This window comes from Parasteatoda tepidariorum, chromosome 7, assembly GCF_982258835.1.
Source record: "Parasteatoda tepidariorum strain Cologne lab strain chromosome 7, Ptep-v5.0, whole genome shotgun sequence".
Classification (NCBI taxonomy): domain Eukaryota; kingdom Metazoa; phylum Arthropoda; class Arachnida; order Araneae; family Theridiidae; genus Parasteatoda; species Parasteatoda tepidariorum.
In genome coordinates this window covers 33,980,778-34,008,454 of record NC_141761.1, presented here as the reverse complement: position 1 = coordinate 34,008,454, position 27,677 = coordinate 33,980,778, and the positions used below count along the sequence as shown (strand labels likewise).

Genomic DNA, 27,677 nt, shown 5'->3' with positions numbered 1-27,677 from the left:
TAAAAATCGCTTGAACCAAGTATTCTATGTATTTTTAGCAAAATCTAGAAATTTTCTTTAATAAATTTCTTCTTTGTTATTTCAAAACTTTACGTTTTTTCGATTTCATCGTTAATTTTGAGGAGCTTAGAGTCTTCATTTTTCATAAAATTATATATTTCCTTTTTTCTAAGCTATTATCCATAAGCACAAATATTTATTAAATTCGGTCCCCTGAGTCAAAAGTTATGGACAAAAGTATTGTGTTTGATCATTAATTTAAGTATGAACTTTTCAATTAATAATTATGGTTTTTAGTTATTCTAATATATTATGACTCTTTTGATTGATATGTCTGTATCTTAATTATCCGTTTTTTAGTGAAGTTTTAGATCATCCAGTATTGTATTATGCGATCTATTATTTAAACATGGTAATGATTTAAAAATAAATGTGACGAAATTGTAATGAAAGTTAATGTTTTCATTTCAAACACTCTGATTGGCTGATCAAATCATATGATTGTATAAAGTATCTTAAATCTAATCATCCTGCTTGGGGGTTGTTCTATCCGCGCATTACTCTTTATCCTTATTACTTAGCCTAAGTACGTGTAGTATTTTGAAAACTATAAAATTACCATGTAGCAAGTTAGAAACTTTTGCTCCTTTTGTTATTATGTTTTTTTATGATTTATGCTTGTTTCGTCTTTTCCTCAATTGATAAAGCATAATTTTCTAATTTTATTAAATTGTATTGAGGTTTATAGTCCAAACAAACTTATACAAACTAATTAAAATTCTTATTACTTTATTTATTATTATCGTATTGTTATGGGGATTCTTTCATTATGTTGTATTTTGAATAAATCTCAATATTAATCATTTAATATCGATTATAAACATTTCCTAAAGGATTTTTTTAGGTATTATAACAGTTGTATAGTTCCCCTATTTCAATGTCTTTTACACTAAAGCTTCATTTTGTCATATCAATGCAATGAGTGAATTTAAACAGTTTTTTTTTAGGTTTTTAAGCATACAAACCTTTACCATAATCTTCAAATGAATGTAACTTTTTTAATTGTAAACGTATTATATTGAAATTTTTATATTGTAATACATTTTGTATAAATATTAATATGTAATCATGAAAAATTGCTGTTATATATGTACTAATTGTTTTATAACTGTTATGATAGTTTAAATATGCCTAATATACTGAAACTTCTCTGTCTAATGTGTGATTCTATTCAATTTGATTTATTTCTTAAAAGGTTTTTAAGCATACAAGCTTTTGTCATGGCTTTAACTTAGTTGTTTATTATCATATTGTGTTGGGACACTTTATGTATTGTATTTGGACCATGTAACTGATGACAGATGTAATTAATTGAAATCAATATATTTACTATGCTTGATTATCCACTATTATTATTATAATTCCCTTTTAATGGAATTCGTTCATGTCGTTTTAAATAGTATTAAATGTATATAAATTTTATACTGATATTAAAATACTTACAATATAGCACTAGTTTGGACACCCAATATTGTTTTATGCAACAGACCTGACACTGACCAACGCTCCCATTATTAATTTTTTGTTTATAACCTTTTTAGTTTTCAATATTTTGTAAATTTTATATAAAGTCTAATTTTAATCAGTTATATGCAATAAAATTATTCTGAACTTAATATCTTTGATCTTTTCTGTATTAATTTTTTTGACGAAATAAAAAACATTACCAAAATTTGATGCTTTTGATTTTAAGAGCAAATTCAAACATTTCCTTCTTTTGGGCAAGTGTTAATTGAATATTGCGTTTATTATTCTCGATAACTTCATAAAAGTGGTCTTCAACTGGCTTGAATGTATTTTGAAACTTAATTTTTTTTCTTCAAATTCGAGCGAAATTACACACAATTACATTAAATGTTGGGGTTTTTCTTCAGCCAAATATCCGTACTAAAAATCTAAATCTGTTTGTACTATGTAGAAATTCTGTTGTATACACATAAAGTTTGTATGAATTTAAAGGATTTTTTTCTGTACAAATTACAGCGGAAAACTGGTAGGATAGCTGATGGAATTTTTACGTTAAATCCACAGGTCTTTTTAGAGTGTACGTGCCTATTTTACCTTACGAAGCATTGAGCTATTATTTCTTGACACAATATAGAGCAAAATTTGCATTGGGGTAATATGAACACATGTCTTCTTGCTCATTAAGTTTGTAACTACCAGGCAAGTGCGTATTTCTTATGTCATCGAAAAATAAAAAATTTCAATACATTTTTCAATATTTAACAAATAAATGAAGTAATTATAATTAAAAATACTGCATATTTCAGTGTTTTCTATATTTTAATGTTTTATAATAGTAGTATAATAGTATAATTGGGTTGAGATTCAATATTTTTACTCATAACTGCATGTTACGTATTTTAAGACACGTTTTTTAAGTAGCAGTCTTTTGCTGACATTGAAATCTTAAATCGATATCTATATATTCAATATCTCTTAAATCAATATCTAGATATTGATTCAAGATTTCAATGTCAGCAAAAGACTGCTACTTAAAAAACGTGTTTTAAAATACGTAACATGCAGTTATGAATTAAAAAAATTGAATCTTAACCAAATTAGACTATTATACTACTATTTAACTAACTTCTGCCATCCGTTACTGGTTGCTTGAACTAGGCTTATTTTTCTCATAGATGATAGTGTGTAATATTATAATATGAATATTAGTAAGAAATTAATAATTAATATTAAAATATTGTTGCACAGTATTATAATATTAATATTAGTGAAAAATCATATAATATGTTATATAATATAAGATAGTTAATATGAGTAAGAGATAAGTGTTCTATATTTTAATATTAAATATTAGTAAGATTTTCCTTCAACTAATATTTTAATTTATAGGTATAAATAATATGTATTGTAAACTCCTTAAAATGAAACACATAGTATTTTTTTTCATAAATTTATAAAAACAATTTTTTAAAATAACTGGTCAAATGAATTTAAGTTACTTCCTGCCTTTAGATTTTCTAAAGTTAATTAAGTAATATTTATATAGTTGGGCAAACTCTTTTCAAAACGATAACAATTCGCGAATTCTTCTCAAAAAATGTAAACAACGTCGTTATTTTACACCAGTGATGAAAGCGAAAATCGATAAAACATTATTAGTATCACTAAAAAATTAACAGATTACACTTGTAAGTCAATCAATATTTTAAAGCAGGAAGTAGGAAAATTCGCTTATCACATTTAACGAAGTATACTTTCGGTAAAACAGAAGTTATACTTTCACTAAAAATATTAACAGGATATGAAACTGAAAAACTTTATTAATTTTAGAAAGTGTGAAAATTATTTATTATTTTTTAAAAAGTGAAATCTCGCATGTTTTGTTTGCTTGATTTCTAAAATAATTACAGCCATTGAGCTAAGAATAGGTCATTATTATCATATTATTTTGTATGTTTTAAAATAAAAATGTATTGTATTAGTTACAAGACTTCGCCAGTTCTATAACGGTAGGATTTTTCAATTAATAACATCATCAATCATCACTTTTAGACATTTTGTCTGTTATATCTAAAATCACATCGCCGAAGTGTAGAGAAGTTTTTGCCAAAAGTGAAAAGAAATCGAAACTAAGTTGTCTTTTTTTTTTCCAACGGTGGGAGTGTCCGTATTTCATTCTATGGTGATTTATCATCGTCGACTTTTATAACATCTTGAGTATCGATATCATCTTTGTTTTTGAAAGGTTTAACTTTCAAAATAGAACTCTTATGAGAAGACGTTCATAATAATTTGTAGATATTAATTAAGAATGAGAACTTTAAGAGTCTATGGAAGTTTATGACATTTAATTTAAAAATTCTTAAGAACATTCTGATAATATTATTAAAAAACTTTCATATGTATCTGAAAATATTTCTAACGAAAATGAAATGTTTCATATCGTATTTTATATTTGGTTTACAATGAAAGTACAGAAAACAAATTGAATATTGTGTAAAAAATTACTTAAACTCTAAAAAATATTTAATATTAAAAAAATACTTTGAATGACATTTAAATTTAAGGTTTTAAATCTACATCTTATACCAAAAATTGAAAAGTAGATCATACTTGTTGCCTAAATCTGCCCTTAAATAATAATAATTTATAAAGTAATTATTTTTTTTGTTTCTTCCAAGATACATTATGATTATGAAAGTACAATATTTTATTTTATATTATTACCGTCGTTGACAGACAACTCAATTTTTGGGTTTACAACTACTAACATTCAACGCCATAACTTTGTGATTTTCAACCCAATCCAGAAGACAAGGGAACTCCTGGATCAAGTATTGGGAGAAACTTGCTTTTGTGGAGAACTTTTTGATGGGACTAAACCGCATTTGCGTTACATAGGGAAGAAAACTACGAAAACCTCCCACAGTTAGCCTGGCGGCAAGGAGACTCTAATCCATGATCCGTCTACCACTGAGGATATTTTACGTCAGCACTGTGGTCGGTGAAAGCCGAATGTAGAATTCGTATTGACCTGCCATCGCTGGGGTTTGAACCCGGTTCACGTCAATGGAAGGCAAACGCTCTATCCCTTGAGTCATCAACAGTTCAGAAAATGCAATATTTGGACAAATCTGATACTTAATTCAACACTGAGAAAAAGAAGTATGCCAGAATAAACTATCAGAATAGGGTAAAATTTAACGTGCTTCAGGCTCTATGAAAAAATTAAAAAAGTTCGGTAAGTTTTACCGAAGCACTATGGTAATAATTTTGGTAAAATTAACAACAATATATTGTTTTATAATATGCGATAAAATTTCGAAAAATTTGGTAAAAATTGGATAATTTTGTCATGAAATCTTAAAACATGGCATAAAAACCATTTATTCAGTTAAATTTACCTTTGAGTTTAGTATATTTTGTGTTAATAATATAATTTTGAAAAGCAGAATTTCCGGTAAACCGTTACTACATGAACGGAAAAGTTACCAAATAAAAGGTTTAAATATCGTACAATTTGGTTTTATTTACCAGAACTAGGTTTTTTTTTTATTACCATAGGTCATTACCATATAGTACAATTTAATAAGAATTTTTCCTCTCTGCTCTTGTGACATTTGTTTATTGTAGAGAATAACTTAGTTTCCAGCGTCTGAATCAAGGTAAGATATAAAATGCTCCTTTGGTTAATAGAAACATTTTAATTGAAAATCACAAACAAAGAAAACTGTCATTGAATGTATTTTGGTCTTTTTGAACTTTTTTTAATGTTGTTGTTCGAAAAAAGGTTAATAAATTCTAAAGGGAATTTTGTAATTAAAATGTCTTAAGAATCAGTGCTCATTGACTGATATAAGCACACATTTGATTAAAAAAGCAGTTGCATGTTGATATTTACATTATTTGTTCGATTAATACTGGATGCAGCCTTTTTAAATATGGAAATGTTCCACGTCTTAGATTGTTATAATGCACGCGAAGGATTTTAATTCCTCCAAAAATGATAAAAAAAAGTCTTGTGATAATTATTTACCATTAAATGCATAAAAAGAATTTTTCTTAAAAACATTTAGGCAAAATAATCCCCGGTCACTATTTGTTAGGAATCTGGACTTCCTTGACATTAATGATGATTGCTATATTAAAAGTTGTAATTGTTACTTGTAAATAACATTGTTTATTTTATTTAAATAATGAAATATAACTTATTATATTTCTAAGTTACTATTGTTAATACGTCAAAAATTGAGATGTATCATGTTTCCCCCCCCCTTCTTTTTTGTCATCACCGAGTGCTGTATAGCGACTGGCTACTATGATGGTATGGTTCAACATAGAGAAATGAAACAACTTCAGTATCAATGGCTTAACTAAATGAAAATTTTAACTCTACTCTGGCTCAACCACCGACATAGTTTGGCATTTTTCTGAACATCTTCCTCTCAACCATTTTAAGTTCTTTCACAATTTTAAAGTTGGTTTAAATTAATTTTTTTTATTATGAAAAGTTCAGAAAATGTTTGAATTAAATGGTTGTAAAATGTTGTCTCTACAATATAATATAAATTTTAAAAGAAATAGTCTAGATTGAATCACAATGACAAGGTTATTAAGGCACTGGGTCAGAAATATAAAGAAGAAAGCTGTATGAAGCCCACTCGCTTCAGTTCGATAGGTAAAAGCTGATCTTAAAATTATAAGAGATCAGTGTGCACTGTTAAACATGATTTTGAAATTTTGAAGTCTTAACCTCCATGATTCATTGACTAACAACTGACGGTTATGGGAATCTTTTAATTGACTAGCGTAAGACCAATGGATTTCCATGATAGGTTTTCTTCACCTAAATGTTTTTACCCTGTACTATCAAGTCATACAGTTCTCACTGTGTGACTTGATAGTACAGCGGCAACTGCGTTAGTTAGTTAAATAGGCTTTCTGGGTTCAAAAACTGTTATGACTGAGTGATTTTTCACTCATTTCAATCATTCTGTTTTCATATTAATACCATACATTTAGCTGTAAATATTGAATTTATATAAAAAATCAATGTCACATTGAATGCCAACTTCTTTTCCCCACAAGTTTTCGGGAATAATTTTTACAGTATAGTAAATACTGACACAAAATTAGCCTATACTATGGATAACAATAATTTGAAATTATTATTAAAATGACTAAATAAAATAAGAGCTTTCAAACATTGTTTTCAAATTTCTATTAATTTAAAAAATTTACGCTTTCTGAAATTGAAGATGAATTGAGATTGAGCATGTTTTATTTCGTACATTTAAGTATTATTTTTCTCATTTCTCTGTAAAATATAGGCTGATGTCTCTATTTTCATTTTCTTATTAGATTTTCATTCTCAGGTTACATCTTACGAATCTTTCGACAAAATTGTTTTCTATGTTCTAGAATTGAGAAACATCTTCGAAATTCTAAGAATATTTCCCAGAAAAAATCTTCGAATCTTCTTCTTTTCTCACAAAATGCGACGTTGCAAAATATGATGAATGTGATACGGGTTGAAAGAGTCACAGCACTGAGCCACTTAAGAGCAACTCCACTCCATAATTCACTTCATTTCTTCAATTTTTCATCTGAGAGCATTTTTTATCGAAGGTCGACTACTAGATCCGAAATATCTTTTTTTCACAACAAAGAATAGATGCGCCATTGCGTCTTCAGCCATTTCCATCTAAAAAAGGAAGCTTATTCTTTAACGTGACACCTCCATAATTTTTAATCTTCGAGAATCGTTCTGATTTCTGAAGTCACTTTGTTCAATTTGGTCAGAAATACTCGGGAGGTTTTAGAAAGGAATCACTTCTTATTTTATTATATTTGTACTTCTAAAGTAGCTAGTTTTGGTCTTTTCAAAACAGCACGCAATTACGTGTAGAAAATTCCAGATCAAATTATGGTATAAAGTACAGGCTCTTTGGGTGCATCATCCTTATAATGTTTTCTACTGTAAAATATCATAATGTATTTTTTGCAGTAATATTTATTTAAATTAGAATGGTATAGTGATTTTAATGTAATTATTGTAAAAAAATCAGTATATCAAATTTTTGTTTTGTAATATGTTCCAGTAAAAATTGATATTACGGTTAGAAGTACCTGCACTGATGTTCTGGTACTTTTCATAGTTATTTAATCAGGAATTTTTCATGGTGTATAAAAATTGATATTTTGAATTTGAAGCTGACTAAGCAGATTTACTAAAGTTGAAAATGAAAAATTTGTATACGCATAAAATAATTCTTTTATTGAATAATTAGCTAAATGTTTTTGCTCTTTGAAATAGTAAAACTGTTTTAACAATTATTTTAACAATTTGTTTTAATAAACAAAAATATGAACAGGGACAAGCGTGAATATAGACAAAAAAACACAAGATTGCTTTTAAAATTCTAATATAATTTAAGACACTTGCAATTCTTCCACAAATGGCTTTACAATTAACAATTGATAGTCACAAATCAAAATAATTTTTGTTACATAAATAGTCTTATGAACATTCATATGTAAGAGAAATTTTGTTTATTCCGTATCAATTAATTGTGTGAAATCATGTATAACTTTAAAAATAAGTATATTTATAAAATTAATATAAACATAATGTAAAAATGTATTCTTTCATCAATTAAAAGATAAATTATTCAAAATGTGTTTAAGTTTTACTGTGAGTATTCAACGCCCTGAGATAAGTTAGCTATACTTGATAATATAAAATTATCAATATAAAATTGTCAAAATTAGGCACTCACTCTCAAGACTCGCTGGACGTGAATGAGAAAATATAAAATGATTTGAAACAGAAATTTTAAAGTTTATAGCGAAATAATGGAAAATGAAGGTGAAAAACAAAACTTGAAAAACCGCGGTAGCCCAAAGAGCAGATCGACGCAAAATGCAGTTGCACGCGGTATGGAGAGGTGATGAGGAACTGTGATTTTTCTTGATCTTCTCTCAGTCCAAAATAAGGAGATAAATAATTTTGTTTAAAGTGTGAGCTGTGCTTATAAATATTGTCAACGAAGTAGAATTTAAAAAAAAAATGATTCATGTACCATTATTTTATTCTTTGAAAACTTTGGAAACCAAAAAAATTACTGTAAAAGGACATTTGGATTATTTTCATTAACAAATAAAAACTATAAATGAATAGATAAAAGTCATCCTGCCAGCAAATATCTCTATCAGTTTAATTGATTAAAATCATATTTTTTTATAATTTAAATAACTTTAGCTGTTAAAGGTAATAGTAAAACTTTTATCTGATTTACTTTTAACACTTTATTTTAAAAGGACGTGTTATTAAATTAAGAAATACGAAAATATAAATTTATGAAAAATGGTAAAAAACATTGAAGTGTACTACTGCTTTTATAAACCATATTTTAATTAAAATTAATTACTATTATTCTTACTACTTATTACGTACCGGCCATTAAGGACATTTTTTTTAAATGAAAAGAAATATATTGAAAAAATTTAAAAATTTAACTAATTTTGACACAGTTTTCATTTTTTCTTTTTCTCAGCCGGGTTTCTCAATGAGTTAAAATTACTATTTATGATGAGCAAATCGTTTTATAATTCAACCATTTTGCAATCATTAGAAGTAATAAATTGTTCCTTACTTTTTAAAAAAAAACATTTTATAATTAAACGTAATGAGTAGCATATTATTTTAAAGTGTATTGTTTTGTTCTACTTTAATTCTTATCATAGAGCTGTAATACAAATAGATTAAGCGTGCTGTTATGTTTCCTCCTCTTCTTCGGTTTCAAACATTAAAGTTCTCACAGTAACGTGCTCCCTCGCATCTGTGATTTTGGTGGAGAATTATTTTTCAACTCAGCATAAAGCAACTATTTGAATTAGAAACACTGTTTTATTACAATTTGTGGATTATATTAATTTGTTTCTTTTAATATCATCCCTTTTTCCAAAGTCATTTTCCTTAATTACCAAAAAATTAGAAATATTTCTCTGATGTGCTATTATGCACTCAGATAATGTCCTGTAAAACTGTCAAATATATACTTCTCTGTTATATAAAAATAAAAACTTTTACAACATTTTATAAATTTTTTGAGACTATTTAATAATTTATGTGAGATTTTTCAACACAATTAAAATAATATTGCGAAATTGCTTTCAATGTGGGCTAAAAAACCTATCATTTGTGTTTGGAAGTATATATAATTTTTTTAATGGCATAATAACATACGTTATTTTCATGAATGTTTTTATATATTTCTTATATTGATATTCATTCAATCTAATCAATTGAGGTTAGCATTTAATGAATATTAATACCAGATATAATGGAACATAATATATATTATACATTGTATTAAGTTGGGTGGTTCTATAACGTAAACGATTACAATATGTAATATTAAGATGGGTAAGCATATAATTACATAACGTATACGATTATTACATAAATATTATACGAATATTTCATACGAATATTACATCAATATTATATAACGTAAACAATAAGTTATATTAAGATGGTTGGTTCTATAACGTAAGCGATTTATTGGATAATTAAATTAGGCATTTACAAAGAGTCACTTATGTTTATAAATTTTCATTAATATATGCCATTCGACCATCGAATATGTCGGCTGGGTGGCTCAGTTGGTTTGCCGTCGGCATTCTGCGCCCAAGTCTGCGGGTTCGATCCCCGGCCCAGACACCGGATGCAGAAAATCCTCAGCGGCCATGGCGTATGATTATGTCGTATAAAAGATCCCTGGAGTGCCTTATTGGCTCTTGGCATTTCCGGCAAAATTAAATTCCTAGTGCACTTTATCATCGAAATTAAGTCTCGGTGCTGCCATCTAGTGTGGCAGAAACTAGACGTCTAAATTAACATGGTCAACGGTATCTCACCCATTGTGGTTGTCCTGAAAGAGTGGATACCGCTTCTGGAGAAAGCACTAGGTCTGCTCATCGGGAAGACAGATTGTGCAGCTCATGGGAAAAAAAATTCATTAAATAATTTTTATTGAAGATTTTTGAAAGTATGTTTTGTAGATTTAGGTGCCAAAATATACAAATACTGGTTTTAAGAATTTATCTAAAAATATGCATTTAGATGAAAAATAATAATTATTACGTTTCTTAATACACTGAATAATAAAAATGTAAACGATTTACGTTTCATTTCTAAAATTAAGCCAAAAACATTTTTATTTGTATAGTTAAATCACAATAAATAAAATCAATAAATATAAAATGTACTTGTCAGTTTCTCGCACCAATTAATTAAGTTATCCTATAACTTTATTACATTGCCAATTTAGAAACATTTTCAAAGCCTGTATATTTCTTTATTTCAAGGAACTTTTATTCATAACCTCCGAAAGCGAAAAAAATATGTAAATATATTTTGATCGGGCATTTTTCTCCGTGTAATAGCCTGGCACCCAGCTGCTTTACTTAACAAACGCTACGCGATCATTATTATTTAAGTTCCTACGAAGATTGAAAAATTCAGCAATTTATTCAGGAAGTTGGTTGAAAGAACTGGCGACAAAGGCAACCTAATGTTCGCCAACGAACAAAGGATGCAAGTTTCAGATTTTTTTTCCTTTCCCTTCTTAATATCTTGTTCAATTTCTCAGTCATCATAGAAAATACCTCAGCTTTCGTTTCTTTCATTGAAAATATAAAATTTTTTTCGATTCAAACTTGTAACCATTCGTTCTTCCTGATAGTAATCGAACATACAGTGAATTCAATTATGCAAAGTAAGAAATGTTTTTTTTGCTTTAAATTACAAGATTGAATTTTTTTTTACCTTGTATAAATTGTCTGCATGTTAATCGAAATTAAATTTGTGAAGTTTACCAGAAAAAAAAGGAGGAATGACTAATGATTAAAATTCTTACTCTCATTATAAGAATGATGAATATTTTATTCGAAAGGAAAATGATAATTATTTTATATGGTAATTTTATGTATTCGAAAGTATTTTTTCACTGAAGAAATAGCGAAAATTAAAACCTAAATTTATCTTTTGATGTTTGTAATACAACTAAATTATTACTATTTACTTTGAACGTGTTTTAAACTTAATTTAAATGCTGATGTAATAATCAAGACAACAATTGCAATCGAGTGAATATTCAGCAGTTACATTTTATTAGAAATATAATAGTATCAGTTAAAAATATCCTGAAAATAAATTAATAATCGAATCCTGTTGGTAATGAAAATCGTTATTTTTTACCAAAATATGATAAAATTTACAGTGTTTCTAACTCTACGGGAACACCATAAAGCTCTATAATTTTTGCCGAAGCTCTTTGGTAATGATTTTGGTAAAATTAAAAATAAAATATAGTTTTGCAATAAAATTTGGTAGGTGTGGTTAGATTTGGCAATTTTATTATGATACCTTAACTCATGGTGCAAAAACCATTTATTAGATTAAACTTATTTTCCAGTTTTGTACATTTTACTGAATATTTTTTACCAAGCCAGAATTTCCTGTAAACCGTTATCACATGAGCTGACAAAAAACCAAATGAACTGTTTAAATACGGTATATTTTGTTTTTCATGGTCAGAATAATAGTTTTTTTTCTTCCTTATTTTATAACTAGAAATGCAATAACTATGCAGAACGATAATTTTACCTGATTTTTTTTAAAAGTTTTGTAAACTTGTCTTCATATTTTTGCATGTGTTCACTTGAAACATTGTTACATAAATCTTATAATAGAATCAAACATAACTTTTCAAATGTTTAATAATTGTAAAACACTTAATAAGTTAGAGATCTTTTTAGACATTTTTATTTCAAAATATTGCGGAATAAGGTAATATAATAGGATTACGTTATACTAAAAAAATGTCGCCTTTAGTTTTTAGTCCTTAATTTGATATCAGAACCAAAATCGCTATCACAAAAATTGCAGAAAACAATACTAATGATAAACTAAGTAATGATAAGAACGATAAACAAAGTTTAAAAAAAGTAATGGTATGAAAAAAGAGTGTGGCTAACTATTCAATAGAAACTATTTTTATCTTATAAAAGAATATTTTCCAATAAAATTCTAAGAACTTTGGTGAGATTTGTAATTTTTTTTATTTAACTAAAATCATACATTCTCAGAAATAATTGCTTCGCATTTCACAATTCAGCAATCCTTACCCCTCAAAATGTTTAATAAGGAAAAACCATATTGAAAATGATGATTTTACGAATCTTTTTTTGTATGATATATATATATATATATATATATATATATATATATATATATATATATATATATATATATATATATATATATAGATAGATAGATAGATAGATAGATAGATAGATAGATAGATAGATAGATAGATAGATAGATAGATAGATAGATAGATAGATAGATAGATAGATAGATAGATAGATAGATAGATAGATAGATAGATAGATAGATAGATAGATAGATAGATAGATAGATAGATAGATAGATAGATAATTTTGTCTCAAAAACAGGTTTGTTTTGTTAAAAAAATGCGAACTTTCAAACATCTGACGTAACTGCTTCCTCTCTCCTGTGTCATTTTAGAGCATTCTGATAATTTATGTTGTAATCTCAATTTTACTTTTTTCATTCACTAAAACATCACGACTAGCTCTTCAATATTTTTGACCTGGTTTTGCAACCTTTTACATTGTATGAAGGGATAATACAGGTACGTGTTAGAGTTCTTGATTATCAATCAAGTTTCACGGATTTGATTCTTTGGTCTGAGTACTAATGCTTCTTTTTATTTTATGTTGTATTTTCACATCAATTAGGAGGACCTGTAAGTTTCATTAAGGGTAATGCTTTAAATTTGTATCCTTAAGTAAGCGAAGTCCTCAGTTTGACAGAAAATTCGATCAGAAAATTTCCCCGGATTCATTGAAATCGAAGAAAATTTCATGAAATTGGGTTTTTTTTTCCAGTTTGAAACTGAATTTTAGAAATATATTTTTTTGATTTGCTCTCGAGTGTTTTTAATTGAGGTACAATACCTGTAGTGTATACCCAAATAAATGAATTATATAATTTAAATAAGATTGAAATGTTTAATATTTGGGCATAACTAATTGGCATAGTGTTGGGCATATTTGGGCATAAATATATTTTCATATTCATTTGTAGTATTATTTTATCATCATTGACATGTTGTAAAAGCAAACTTTTAGTGAGATACTTGAACTAAAGTAAAATGTCTGAAACATTTCAACTATCTAAAAAATTACAGGATTTTTAATTGAAAAAAATTAACAGATTAAAGAATTAATATAATAATTCTAATTTAAAAATAAGCTTGATATAGTTAAGCTTATTATAAATTGCTTAAATTTTAAAGGCAGTACTATGTGCTTGTAAAAGCCCATATTATAAAATTTCGACATTATATTTAAAAAAAAAATTACTAATATAAAAATTATATTAAATTAAAGACAAATATTTATTTATTAAAAACATGTCTTGAGAATTTGAGAAAACAACACATTATAGTTTTTCCTTTACCATTTTAAAAATGTTAAAAATTGTGGAATATAATAAAAAAAAATAATTTGATGCTGTTGAGAATAACATTAATATTATTTTGACCTTATTTTTCCGAATTAAAAAATACTGTTTTTATAACAATAAGTTATAAGCAGTGCATCTCATGCTTCAAGAATACTGCTTCAATTTTGAATATTTTTGCAATTAGAATACAAAAAAAATAGTTTACGCTGTAGAAAAACTTTACTCATAAGTTAAGAAAGAAAATGAAAAATATTAAATGTAAATTTTAGTGAACTATTTCTGAACAATGAGAAATAAATTAGTTCAGAATGAACATGTTTGAGAACTTTTCTGTCCAGCTATTGCAAGAAACTAATTTAAATTATCTTTATTCGTAACAAATATTTAAAAATTCTACACATTTTTAGAAATAAATGAATGTTTCATCACGTGACAAAAGTCTCTCTTAGTTTCTTTTTCATATTTCATATCAGGAAATCATAATAAATTATTCCAATAAACAAATTTTATACAGTCTGAAAACTGTGAATGTCTTTTCAAAATGTATCAATTGTGCATAGTATAAAATAAATTAGTTTGACATTTCGTAACTAACTCATTTTTAATAAATGATGTCAGTATCCTATTTCATAACTAATTTTTAATTATATTTCGTTCGAAACGTATTTCAAATTAAATTGTAAAATATACTGCATCGTTATAGAAAATTTTTGTTTCTTATAGTTCAGTCTGCATTCTTATTAAAATTTAAAGGTTCAGTTTTGAAACTTTCGATTGTTTATCTTAAAAAACTAATAATAGTTTTGTTTTGCATCTCATTTTTGATTTTTAACTTTCAAATTGACAATTATAGTAAACTATATCTGAAAAGTACAATTTCAGAAAGTATGATTTATTTATTTTTGTTCTACTCAGAAAAAAATGTGGTACAGTGCCTATCTGAATTTGGTGTTGAAAAACTTAAAAAATTGCGCTAATTAATACATTATTTCAAGCTAATTCCGAATAGAACGTTCATAGATACGAATTTAGTTAAATTGTTTGTTTAAATCTCGCACACTGCTGAGCATTTCACAGTAACATAGGTTAACTGTTATAAAAGCATGCATGTTTCTTAATTGTTTATTAACTGTTATTAATTGTTTATTAATTATTATTAATTGTTTATTAATTATTATTACTTGTTTATTAATTATTATTAATTGTTTATTAATTATTATTAATTGTTTATTAATTATTATTAATTGTTAATAAATTATTATTAATTGTTTATTTATTATGTTCTCATATGAATATTTAAGTAAATCTGTAAATTATATTAAATACTTTTAGAACATTTAGCTTCTGTTTTGTTAAGCCTAATTCAAAAACACCTAAATATTCTCACTGTGCTGTGTGTAACAACATGATTAACAAACCAATTTTACTTTAAGAATTTATGTACATTGAAAAATTTCTTGGTCAATAGTTGTCAAAATTTTTGGTGTTGAGATAAACTAAAAGTTTTGGAGTGTATGCAGTCACAATTTTATTTACTTTCTCATTGTTATAGTTTTAATTATTTATTTATTCATTTCTTGCGTGCCTGTTTATTAATAACACATATTTTCAGGCGAATTAAAATCGATTTAAAAGCTCAATTGTAAAGGCATTACATTTAAAAAACCAGCGCAATTTTAGTAAAATAATCACACTAATTCTTTCAAACAAATGTAATTCTTCTAATTGTATAAAACTTATTGCACGATAACAATAGTTCGGTATTAAAAAATGTATTGGAAACTAAAATATAAAACCATTGAAAATACATTTTTAAGCACCGAACTGTAGTTATCGTGCAAGAAAATTATTTAAAATTGACAAAGTAACAATTTTTTTGAATAAATTAGTGTAAATATATTTCTAGAAGTGTGCTTGCTTTTTAATCTAAATGTTTTTGCAATGAAGCTAATGCATTGATTCTAATGCTCATAAAAAATAAGTAAACACAGCAAAAATGAATAAGTAAATAAAAAACTCTATAACAGTGAAAAGTAAATAAAAAATGTGACTATAAGTAGTGTAAAAAGTTTTAATTCACCTCAGCACCAAAACTGGTGGCAACTACTCTACATCAATTTTTACAGGGTATATTTGCATCCTAAATTAATGATTCCTACGTAACTTTGTATCGTAAAAATAATTTTAACGACGTCTTTGTGCATCAATTCTTACAGTAATTGCAAATTTCAGTGTGACTGAATAACAAATATGGTTGCAGCTACTTTACACTAAGCAGTGTAAAAGAACATTATAGGAGTTTCATAACACCTGAAATGGGTTTGATTAAATAAATAATAGCAAGAAATGGAAGCGATAATACAGGGTTATTCATAATTCCCTCTGGGGTTTCGAAGCGTTATAGTAAAAAAACGAAGACGAATATGGCAACAAAAAAAACGTATGATATTATTCCGAAAGTATTGAAGTTTTAATTTACGCAGTTGCCGGTAGATGGCAGTAATATGTACCACTGAAGCCAGTTGTAGTAAAGAAAAATGGCGTTTACAAGCGGAAGGAGTTATGAATTAACCCTGTATATTACCTGGTTGAAAACTTCATGCGCTTCAAAAATATGCAAAAATGAAATGACAATATACGTTTTTCAAGCGCATCAAAATTAGGTTCCCATATTCAAGACTTGACAGACGTGAATTTAACGAATGGGCTCCTATGGATAAACAAAAAATAGGCGTCTTGAAAATGAGCGACTATTTTTGATGCGCTTGAAACTGTCGACTGTCATTTCATTTTTGTATAATTTTGAAGAGTATGAAGTTTTTAATCAGGTAATAACTTTGGCTTCCTTTACAATTTAAAATCCTGTTGTACACATTTTCTTCAGAGTTTTATGCAGCATTTTCCTCCATAAATTCGTAAGATGAACTATGAATTTATAGTAAAAAAAATATATTTCTTGTATTGCCAGTACATTTTAACGGGTAAATATTAGTCTTTTTTAAATTTGTTATTTCACTTAACAACAGGGAGAGTAGTGTACTACTCTCCCTGTTTTGGATTAGTGGATAATTTTTGCAGTAAGTGATAAATATTTTTTTTCAATGGCGGACACTTGGAGGTTGTCCCATTTGCCACAGAAATGCCAGAACTGCTACTCCTTCTCGTTACCCAGTGGGCACCTGTGGCGAAGCCACGGCGGTGGAGCAGCGTCACCCACGTCACACAAGCACAAACCCGTTTATAGGGCGGGTCACAATCACACACACAGAGAGAAAGAAATATCCATGCCCTGAGCAGGATTCGAACCCGCGACCAGCGGCAGCTCCGCAGTCAGGCACGCTAACCACTCAGCCATCAGGTCGTCAGTGATAAGTATATGTAGTTGATATCTGTAACGACAGGTAATATCTGCAGTCTTGGTGATTATTTCAGGTTTTCAAAGAGTGTGCGTGATGACTTTTCTTGCTTTATAGATGCTAGATGGTTGTTTTTTAATTAGTATGTTTTAAAAATAAAACCCTATAAACAATTAATGGCAAAACAGAATTAGACTTGAAGATAAAGAGAGAATAACCAAAATGTCCTTCTCTTTATATAAAATAACATTTTTGTTTTTTTAAAAAAATAGTATTTTTGATTGGCGCAAAAAATTTAAAAAAAAAAGTGTATGCTTGTTGTATCCTGAACTAGTCTCTGTATTGTACCTTGGACCGATCCAATGTTTATGCAACAGATCACGTTAACTCGAATATGTGCTACTGTGGATCAATGTTTTACTTCCATTAGAAAGATTTTCTGGAGAGCATGACAGAGTTTGTTACCAAAATAAAACTATTAAATTAATGAACAAATGCATAATGTATTTTCCACAAAAAATAATTAGTTTTTTTTCAAAAATTTCTGCTTTCTGTTATAATAAAAAATTAAATAAAAATTTAAAATGTTCTAAGGTGCAATATTCTAAGGTTCAATACTTAAACAGCTCTAAACTACTATTTATGGTTCAGTACTCAAACATGATAAAACAATTCGTAGTGTGTTAATAACATAATATGCTTCATTTGTCAACTTAAAGATTTTTGAAAATAGAGTAATAAATGTTTTGTTTTTAATTCGGAAACAAAGTCAATTGTTAAGATTTAACACAGTTTATTTTATTTATTTTAGGTTTACACTCCAACGGGCTTTGAGAGATATACGGCAACATACTGTGTTGTAGACTACAGAATTCACTTCACCCTTTGGGACACTTCAGGTATTTAAAACTACTTTTAAATCTTTTTTTTTTTTTACTTCGGAAAAATTACTGATCTTTGTGTTCTTGAAACTAGGTATTTATTATTGTTTATTTTAGTATGATTTTAAAGTTGTTATGCGAAATTATTAATTTTAAAAGAAGTAATGATCACTTTAAAATAATAATTCACAAACACAGTTATGACATATTGTTAAGTTTGTGTATCTATTCTGAGATGTGTGTCATTGATGTAAAAATTAAAACTTTGTCATATTTTTGAACTATTCCTCTTCAAAAACAAAATATTTAAAATTTGGAAATAGAAACGGTTAGTCACATAAATAAGTAGAACATAGAACTCTAGAATTCTTTTGTTGAAAGGTTCGTTATACGAACATAAATTTTTCAACACAAAATGTTGACTAACGAAAAGTAATTTTATTATAATTAAATTTTATAAACTTTATGATAAGTAATTTCATTATAAGTAAAGGTAATATATAGTTAGAGAAAGACGGAAATATTTTGCAATCTAAAATTTATAATGTAAAATGTTTAAAAAATACCTTCATCCAGTTCTTGTAGCCATTTGATTTAATGGAGAAATAATTGTGGTAAAATTACTCCACAGTCTAATATTAATATTTTTCATAAAAAAACCATAATTCTGGATAATAAAACCAAAATATACAGCATTGAAATCACTCATTTGGTAATTTTCCATTCATATATTAATGGTTTATCCCAAATTCTAGTTTTCAAAATTAAACTATTACCTCACATTTAATGAAAAATACTAAGCTCAAAATTATATGTTACCAATAAACGTTTTTTATGCCTTTCTTTAAAGTATTAGATAAAATTATCAAATTTTACCACTTTTACCAAATTTTATACCATAACGTCAAACTCTATCTTATTGTTTATTTTTCCAAAATCATTACTGAAGCATTTCAATAAAAATTACCGAATTTTTTGGTGTTCCTACAACGAGAAAAACAAGGTAAATTTCAAATATTATCTGGTAGTTTTGACTATACTTTCTCTCTCAGTGATGGAAACATATTGTATTTTACCGGTTAATAAATAAAAGCTTTACAAAACTCTTTCTTCCAGATCCTATATTCAGTTGATTTAATATTTTAAGAAGCAGTGCGAAGGAAATATTTTGTAGCCAATAAATAAAAGCTTTAAAAAATTCATTCATTCAAGTCCTGTAGTCAGTTGATTTAATACTTTAAGAAACAGTGTGAAGGAAATATTTTGTAGCCAATAAATAAAAGCTTTAAAAAATTCATTCATTCAAGTCCTGTAGTCAGTTGATTTAATACTTTAAGAAACAGTGTGAAGGAAATATTTTGTAGACAATGAATAAAAGCTTTACAACGTTCATTAATTTAAGTCCTAGAGTTAATTAATTTAATATTTAAGGAAACTGAGAGAAGGAAAAATTTTGTAGTACAGTAGCCAATAATTACATTTTTTTTAAAGAATTCCTTCTTTCTGTCCCGATAGTTTGATCGTTTAATATTTAAAAATTATTTTTATAATTCCACTATTATAGACCATTTTGACGTCAATTACTATTAAAATCAACGTTTTTAAGGAATAGCTTTGTTTAGCTCCCATTTAAAAAATCCTCTAAAGCTCTTTTCACTTGTAGTTAAATTCTTTTAATATTTTTTTTAACTTCAGATGCATCATATTTATTACAACTAACTGTGCAGTTTACCATGATGAGTGCTTTCCTTATCTTCTAACCTTTAGTGCAATTGCGATATGTTGTTAAATTTTCATGCATGAACTGTGATGCTCAGATTGAAAAAAAATACGCAACACTTGCAAAATCCTTCTATTTTTAGACATTTTAACGATTTGTTACTGCTTAAATAAATTCTTTATACGACTTCCTTTTTACATTAACCAGCTGGTATAGACATGCGGAATATAGTAATTTAAGATGAATTACATTTATTGTAATTAGGAAATCAATACTTTAAAATATCAAGTACTTTAAAATGTACTTTAAAATCAAGTACTTTAAAATGCGTGCCTATAGATCCCACAGCTTTACAAAATCATTTTTGAACTTTAAACTTTCGTTAATCCTTTATTCTTCGGCATCTAACAGCTCTCTTATCGGCGCAAATATTTTTCCTCTTTCTATTTTTGAAAAGAAAGATAAACATTTTTCAAGAAATGTTTTATCTGAAGGACAAATCAAATATTTACATATGCATTAAATAAAATTATTAACGATCCAAATTATATGCGCATATATCAGGGATTGGTTATCAAATATTTTAGATAAGCATCCAGGGGTGTCTCAATTCAAACACCAACATATTTACTTTCGAATATTTTAGGAATCAAACAATAGGAAACAACTGAAATTTCGATAGCAACACTCAATTATTATGCTCCGCATTACAGGAATATGTTGGAATTTTCTTCTGTGCAACTAAAGTTGGAAATTAAAAAAAAATGTTAAATAAAAAATTACTGGAGTATAAATAGAAAAACCAGAAAACGTGCGATTTAATGCATTTTTTCTTACTAACAATTAGATATTGTTTTGTTTGCGTAATCAATTCCGTAAAAGTTTTGTTTATTCAATTATTTAAACAATACATAAGGTAAATTCGGAACTAAGAATTATGAATTCTGTATCAAAATATTTGAGAATAATAATTGAATTATCTAAATTAAATATTGGACGGTGATGAAAGTAGAGTGCACTTCTGCATAAGTAGATTTTTACGGAGATCTGAATCGGGTTTTTGCATTAATTACGGAAATTTAAGGAGATCATTTCTTGTATGTATATTTTTTTTTAATTTCCAAAAGCTATTCATTTGTTGTCATTACTATCTTTATTTTCTTAAAGTATTATTTTTAATAAATATTACATTATTAATTTATTTGAGTTAATTATAAATTTTTGAGTATATTATAAGTCATAGACAAATTATTTCACAGTTCAAAATATTTCTTTCATTGCGATATTTTGTGGCAAATATTTCTATTTAGAAATCAATGAATATAAAATTTCTTCATAGTTCATTTTAAAAAGTTTTGTAATGTAATCCGTTTCATATATTATAATTCGCTAACAATTTATTAAAGGTAATATTGCGAAATCCAATGTCAGACATATAAAAACATAAGTGCAAGGAAAACTTTTTATTAAATTAGTTAACTTAAAGATTGTAGCTATACTATATATCTAGTACTTATAATTGAATTCTGGGAGGAAATTCAAACTGTTCTAGATATGTTACTATGTATGTTAAAATTTTTTTTTGACTGAGTGTACCAATACCTTAAAAAACATTACTTCCAAAAATTCTAAATTCTCATAAATATTTAATTTGTTAATAATAAATAATAAATGTTTAATTTATAACATTGAATTGAATTACATTTTTTATTGCTTTAATTTATGCTTACATAAGAGGAAATAATTTATACAGTATAAACAACAATTATTATTACAAAATAAATGTTACCTATAAATATAAGCTTTTCCTATATATAAACTATTTCCATTCCATAAGTAATCGGTAATCGCTTAAATTAAAAAATTTTTAAACGCTATGCAGTGAAACTTGAAACTGATACGCACTAGGAGCAAATCAACTGAATCACATCACAGATTTGGGTATTCGACTATCAATGTTCAACTCCTTGTAATTTTGAACCTTTTTGAACTCTACCCAGAGAAGAAGAGAACTTCTGGATCAAGCATTAGGATAAACTAGCCTTCACGGAGAACATTTTTCATGGAGCTAAACACGCATTTACGTTACATGACGAAGAAAACCACGAAAAAACTTCTTAACTTGTCTTCAAAAACCTAAAAGTTACCTTGACAGCAGGAGAATTTCAATCCATGATTCGCCTACCACTGAGAATATTTGACTTCAGCACTGGGATTACTGCGAGTCGGTGTCAGAATTTAAATCTGCCCAACCATCGCTGAGATTCAAACCTGGATCACCTCATTAATAGCTGAGAACTCTATCCCTTGAGCCACCGCAACTCCACACCACTAATTTCTAAATTTTTATTTTTCGTTAACAGCCAGCTCAATTTTCTTTTCACTTATGTTCAACTCCATAGCCTTCTATTTTTCAGCTCAATCAGGAACACAAATGAATTCCTAGATCAAGCATACGGAGGAATTTGCTTTTCGTGGGAGATTTTTTTTATGGAACTAACCAGTAATTGCTTTACGTGCAGAAGAAAACCACGAAAACTTCCTACATTTAGCCGGGTCAAGGGGACTCCAACTCATGATCCGTCTGCCAATGAGGATATCTTTTGTCAGCGCTGTGGTCGTTGCAAGCTGAGTAAGGTATTGATATCGACCAGATATCGATAGGGTTCGAATCTGGGTGTTCTCATTGAGAAGCGAGTGCTCTATTTCCTGAGCTACAAAGTCATACGCGTCACTGATTTTTTCTTTTATGCTAATTAAATTTCATTTATTTTAGGAACATCCACTTACGATACTGTAAGACCTCTGTCTTATAAAGATGCAAGTGTCTTCCTGCTTTGTTTCACTATAGCAAGTCCAGAAACTCTGGATAGCATAATTAATAAGGTATGACCTTGTTGAATGTGATTTTTTATAAATACTCTATTATATATTTTTTTATCTATGACATTTTTTTTCCTGCACTTATCTGATCGGAAAAACAAATTAATAGTTTCTTAAACAAAAATTTAAATTATGTGGCCACGACTGCAGTAATTGAATTCCACTTTTTTTTCATTCACAGCATAAAAGAACCCAACTCTTTTGCAGTCTCTTGATTTATAGTTTTGCGATTTAAATATCTTTTTAGCATTAATTGTTAATAATTTCAAGATTTCAAGTTTTTTTGCTGTACTTTACTGTAGAGAAAATATTCAAGAAGAAAAGTTTTTTTTCTTCTTTTTTTGTGAAAGTGATACCCTTAACATTTTTTTTTTGCTTCAGTTTAAATTAAAGTGAAATAATTTTCGATCTTTTAATAAGCTTTAAAAACATAATTTTAAAAATTTTTTAGTATTTTTTTTCCTTGTTACTGTCTTACTTTCTACGAATTTTCATAACACCATTAAATAATAATTATTTTTAGGGTTTTCTTTTAGATTTATCACAAAAAACCAGTAAATTGCGCTAAAAGAAAAAAATAATCAGAGATGCTGGAAGAAATGATAATGTTTCTAAGAATTTTCGTTCCGCTTCGCCAGTTTAATATAGTATCTACAGTTTAATACAAATAACGTTTTGAGGTAATTGATGGTTTTAGCTTACACAATAAACGAAGTCAAAATCTATCGAAATGTACATTTATATTACTAGGAGACATGTTTTCTCTGATTAGAAACCACTCTGGCGGCCTATGGTTTGATTTTTATTCTTCAAAACCGATATATCACAAAAAAAGAGATAATTTTATTCATAAAATATATAATTATTATAATTTTGTATAAGAATATTTTGTCAATATGTAATTTTTAACAAAAGGGATGGTTGCCTGGACTTGAAAAACTAATCAACTGTACTTGAAAAATAACCTAAACTTTGAAATAATCGAATGTGTAACACAATAATTAGTAATAAATTGGAAGTAATTTTACTTGGTAACAATCCGTAATGATAACCTATTATTCTATAATAGTTGAAATTGAAAACAATTTTTATCTTTCTTGAAATTTTATATTCTTAAAAATTTCGATATAAATATGATTTATATCTAGCAACATCTAGTTTTTTCCTTTAATTTTTTACTTTTATAAATTCCTTTCTTTTGTTGTCGCGTTTGACATCAAGTAAAGCATGACTTTATAAAATTTCCAGAGAGATTAATTTTTTGACAAAGTAATCTTAATTTAAGGCAAAAAAAGTTAAAGCAAAATCCCGAAAAAAAAACACTTAACTGTAATATTTTTCGAACAAATTGAAATTTCTGAGAACAAATGAAAAAAAAAACTCCTTTTAAGTTGATAATTAACAACAAAATAATTAAATATTAAAATTTCATTTATAAAAATTTCAGCTGCAATTTGAATGTTTCTTGCACATAAAGCTTAAACATCAGTGCTCTTTCCGATTTAGAACATAAAATAAAAAATAAAACATTGAAATTTAATCTACAATATATTCCAGCCTGTTACAAATGCTCAAAAATGTTCAATTAAGAAAACAAGTTATATCAAATGGTAAACATCACAATTTTTGTAACCTACGTTTTTGTTACCAAGATGTGGTTATCAATTATTTTTCTATATTATTATTTTTATAATTTTAAAAAATAAAATAAAAAGTTTCCCTCTATTACTATTAAGGGATAAAAAATGGAAAGTTTTTAATTTAATATTTTATATTTCAAATTAATGTTAAAAATGTGTTGCAAAGCTCACACTCTATTGAAATTTACGCAAATATTTTTTAACAAAAAATGCTTTAAGTTAAATTATATAACGAAATAAAGTTTAATCAAAAGTAGGTAACCGAGGGGAATGATCACAATAGATCTAAATTTTAAATGTTCTTTCGTTGCAAATTATTGAATTTTAGTCATACAAATATTGATATCTACTTATATTTCTTTTAAAAAACTTAATATGAAATGAAATACTAAAAGTCAACAAATTAAAGTTGGAAGAAATCTTCCTCGTACTGCTATCAAACATTAAGCTTTAAGAAAACATTAAATTTTTTGTCAAAATGTATTTGTTATTTTCATAATTTAAATTTAATTAGAAATCTTAGCACTTTTATAATTAAAAAACAAAGCTAATTTTTAACTTAAAACAATCTACATTTTTAACTAGTATTATGGTAACAAAAAGGAAGAATAAGAGAGGAGAAAATAGCTGTAAGTCGTTCTGTAAGTCAACTGTAACATTCAGGCAAATTGATAAGCTTCAATTGAAAAGAAGTACTAAAGAGCATAATTTGATCTTATCATTAAAAAAAATGAAATTAAACCATTAAAATATTATCCATACCTTGACAAATTTCTTAGATTTTATTTATTTTTTTAGAACTTAGCAAATACAAAAGAACTTTTAACTTTTGAAATTTTAAATGGCTATATTAACTAAACGAACTTCGAACTTTTTTCGAACTTTTTTAAATGGCTATATTAACTAAAAAATAAATAAATCCAGTGAACCACGTGAACTATTTTTGATTATTCAACAGGAATAATTTGCTACTATGTGATTTTTTTTTTTTAGCTTTCTATACATTTCTATTCTTTTAATTTAGCTTAAATAGTAATTTGTTACTCTTATTTGATGTGATTTCTTTTACTTCCTTTCTGATAAGATTTCTTATAATATATGTAAGAGGGTGATTACAGAACACCCTGACTGCATAGTGTGTGTGCATTTAAAAAATTTCAAAATTAATAAATAAGGCAGATAAATTCATTAAATAACTAAATTTTAGATCTAATAGCATTATACTTTGTTATGTTTGTAGTGGTATCCTGAAATTCAACAACACAGCCAAAACATTCCCATAATTCTCTGTGGCTGCAAAAGTGACCTTCGAAACGACGCAGAAACCATGTGCGCCTTGGCTAAACAGAAAAAAGTGCCTGTTACAGCAGAGCAGGTAATAAATGGTTTAAGTTTGTTTATGTTTTTGGAATGGATCAAAAGGAGATCTAGAAACAGAACTAATGTGACTTTGAAAAATAAATTTAAGAGATTTATTTGGTTGGTTGGTTGGCTCTAATGCCACTTGCCACACGGGCAAGCCTGGTTGGTGAAACCGAGCAAATTTAAGGCAGAGTGTGCGATTCTTGTTTTTCAGTGGCGCAATCTATGGTCAATAATTCAACTTCTGCCACGTCACACCTGTTTATAAGGCGGACCCATTCAAACATCTATTCATTCATCCACAGATCGTAATTTTGACCTGAATCAGAGAGCGATCGACCTCCAATCCAGTATCCCCAGAGGCATTGATTTATTATGGGAACATGAAGGACTTTGCGACTCGACAGAATTTTAACGTGCATCAGTCACCAACTACAACTTCGGCCCTGTGGGGTTTGAACCCATGAACTCTCGGACATGAGTCCAGCGTCCTACCGACCAGGTTATCCCGGCCCCAAAGAATTATTTAGATCGTTTTATGGGAAGATAATAAGCATGTATTGTAATTTATTCTTTAATCAGGGTAAAATATCACACTTCTTGAGTGCAAGACCTTGAATCCGAAACAATATGCCTTATGAAATAACTTTTATTCTAATGATCGGAATTTCTCGTTCTAAGTGCCAATTTTAAAAGCTCAAAGGCTTCACCTCTAATGTATTAATTATCTTTGAAGACTATTATCAAATGGAATAATAAGAATTGTAATTATCATTTTTTCAAGGAATTTTCTATAGAAAAATGAATGTGCTTACATTATTCATTATGCTTTAAAAGATTTATGATTAAAAAAAATTATATTTACTGCTCTCTTGACGGACTTTTTTGCTTCAAGATATGCTTAAACTTTTTGCATTGTGTATAAATTATACGAGTACACTTTTTCTTTAATTTCTCTCCCTCCTATCTATTTTATCTACTTTATTTTCATTTTATTGTTGTTTTGCCAATCTTATTATTTCTACTGTCGTATTATACTTCTTTGAATTTCTTTAAGCCGGCTGCGGCAGAAAGTTTTTAAAAAATTGTTTTGCATTATTTGGGTGGTTTTAAATAGGAATAACAAAACGTTTTATAATAAAAGAAAAGCTAAACACCATTTATTCAAGCTCTTTCAACTGTGTGGCTCACAAATTTAAACTCATTTTTATCATTTAGTTTTAATACAAGAATTCATGTACCATTTTTTTAAAAAAAGATAAAAGAATGGTCTTTTATATAATGTGTATAAAGTAAGCTTAAAATCTAATCGATTATCATGAGTTTGTTAAACATCATTGTTAAGCTGAAATGCATTTCTCTATCAATGTATTCGGTTTTTGATTTATTTGATAGCTTGTTTTATGTGAATTGAGTAAATTTCAAAATTCCTTATTTTTCTTTCAAATGTGCGCAAATTAAAAAATATTTTCGTATGTTAGATACTAGTAGCACTGTTTTTGTTTATTTTTACTTATTTTTAACAATAATTTATCAGATACTCTAATTTTACCGTATGTTAATTACTTCTAGTGATTTCTATTATATTAGTACTCCCATGCAGAAGTTATGGATATTTTTGAAGGAAATTCTTTATTTTCGGATAATTATGCTTCCAATTTAACTACAAATGAAATTTAACTACATTCTTTAAGACTTATACAATAAATGAATAAGAGAACCAGAACTACATTTCGAGTACACGTTTCA

The 27,677-nt window shown here is 27.2% G+C and overlaps 1 protein-coding gene across 2 annotated transcripts in view; it reads left to right on the top strand.

The window, feature by feature from the left end:
• Positions 1 to 27,677, top strand: part of LOC107457525 (rho-related GTP-binding protein RhoE-like) — a 251,988-nt gene that overhangs the window by 213,922 nt on the left and 10,389 nt on the right. For both annotated transcript variants that reach the window (XR_015435433.1, XM_087167651.1), the window contains exons 3-5: positions 18,254 to 18,341; positions 22,820 to 22,929; positions 25,807 to 25,941. Coding sequence is in view for 1 of the 2 variants with exons in the window: in XM_087167651.1 (XP_087023777.1) it covers positions 18,254 to 18,341; positions 22,820 to 22,929; positions 25,807 to 25,941 (333 nt within the window). In the remaining variant the exon portion in view is untranslated. The remainder of the gene's footprint in view (positions 1 to 18,253; positions 18,342 to 22,819; positions 22,930 to 25,806; positions 25,942 to 27,677) is intronic.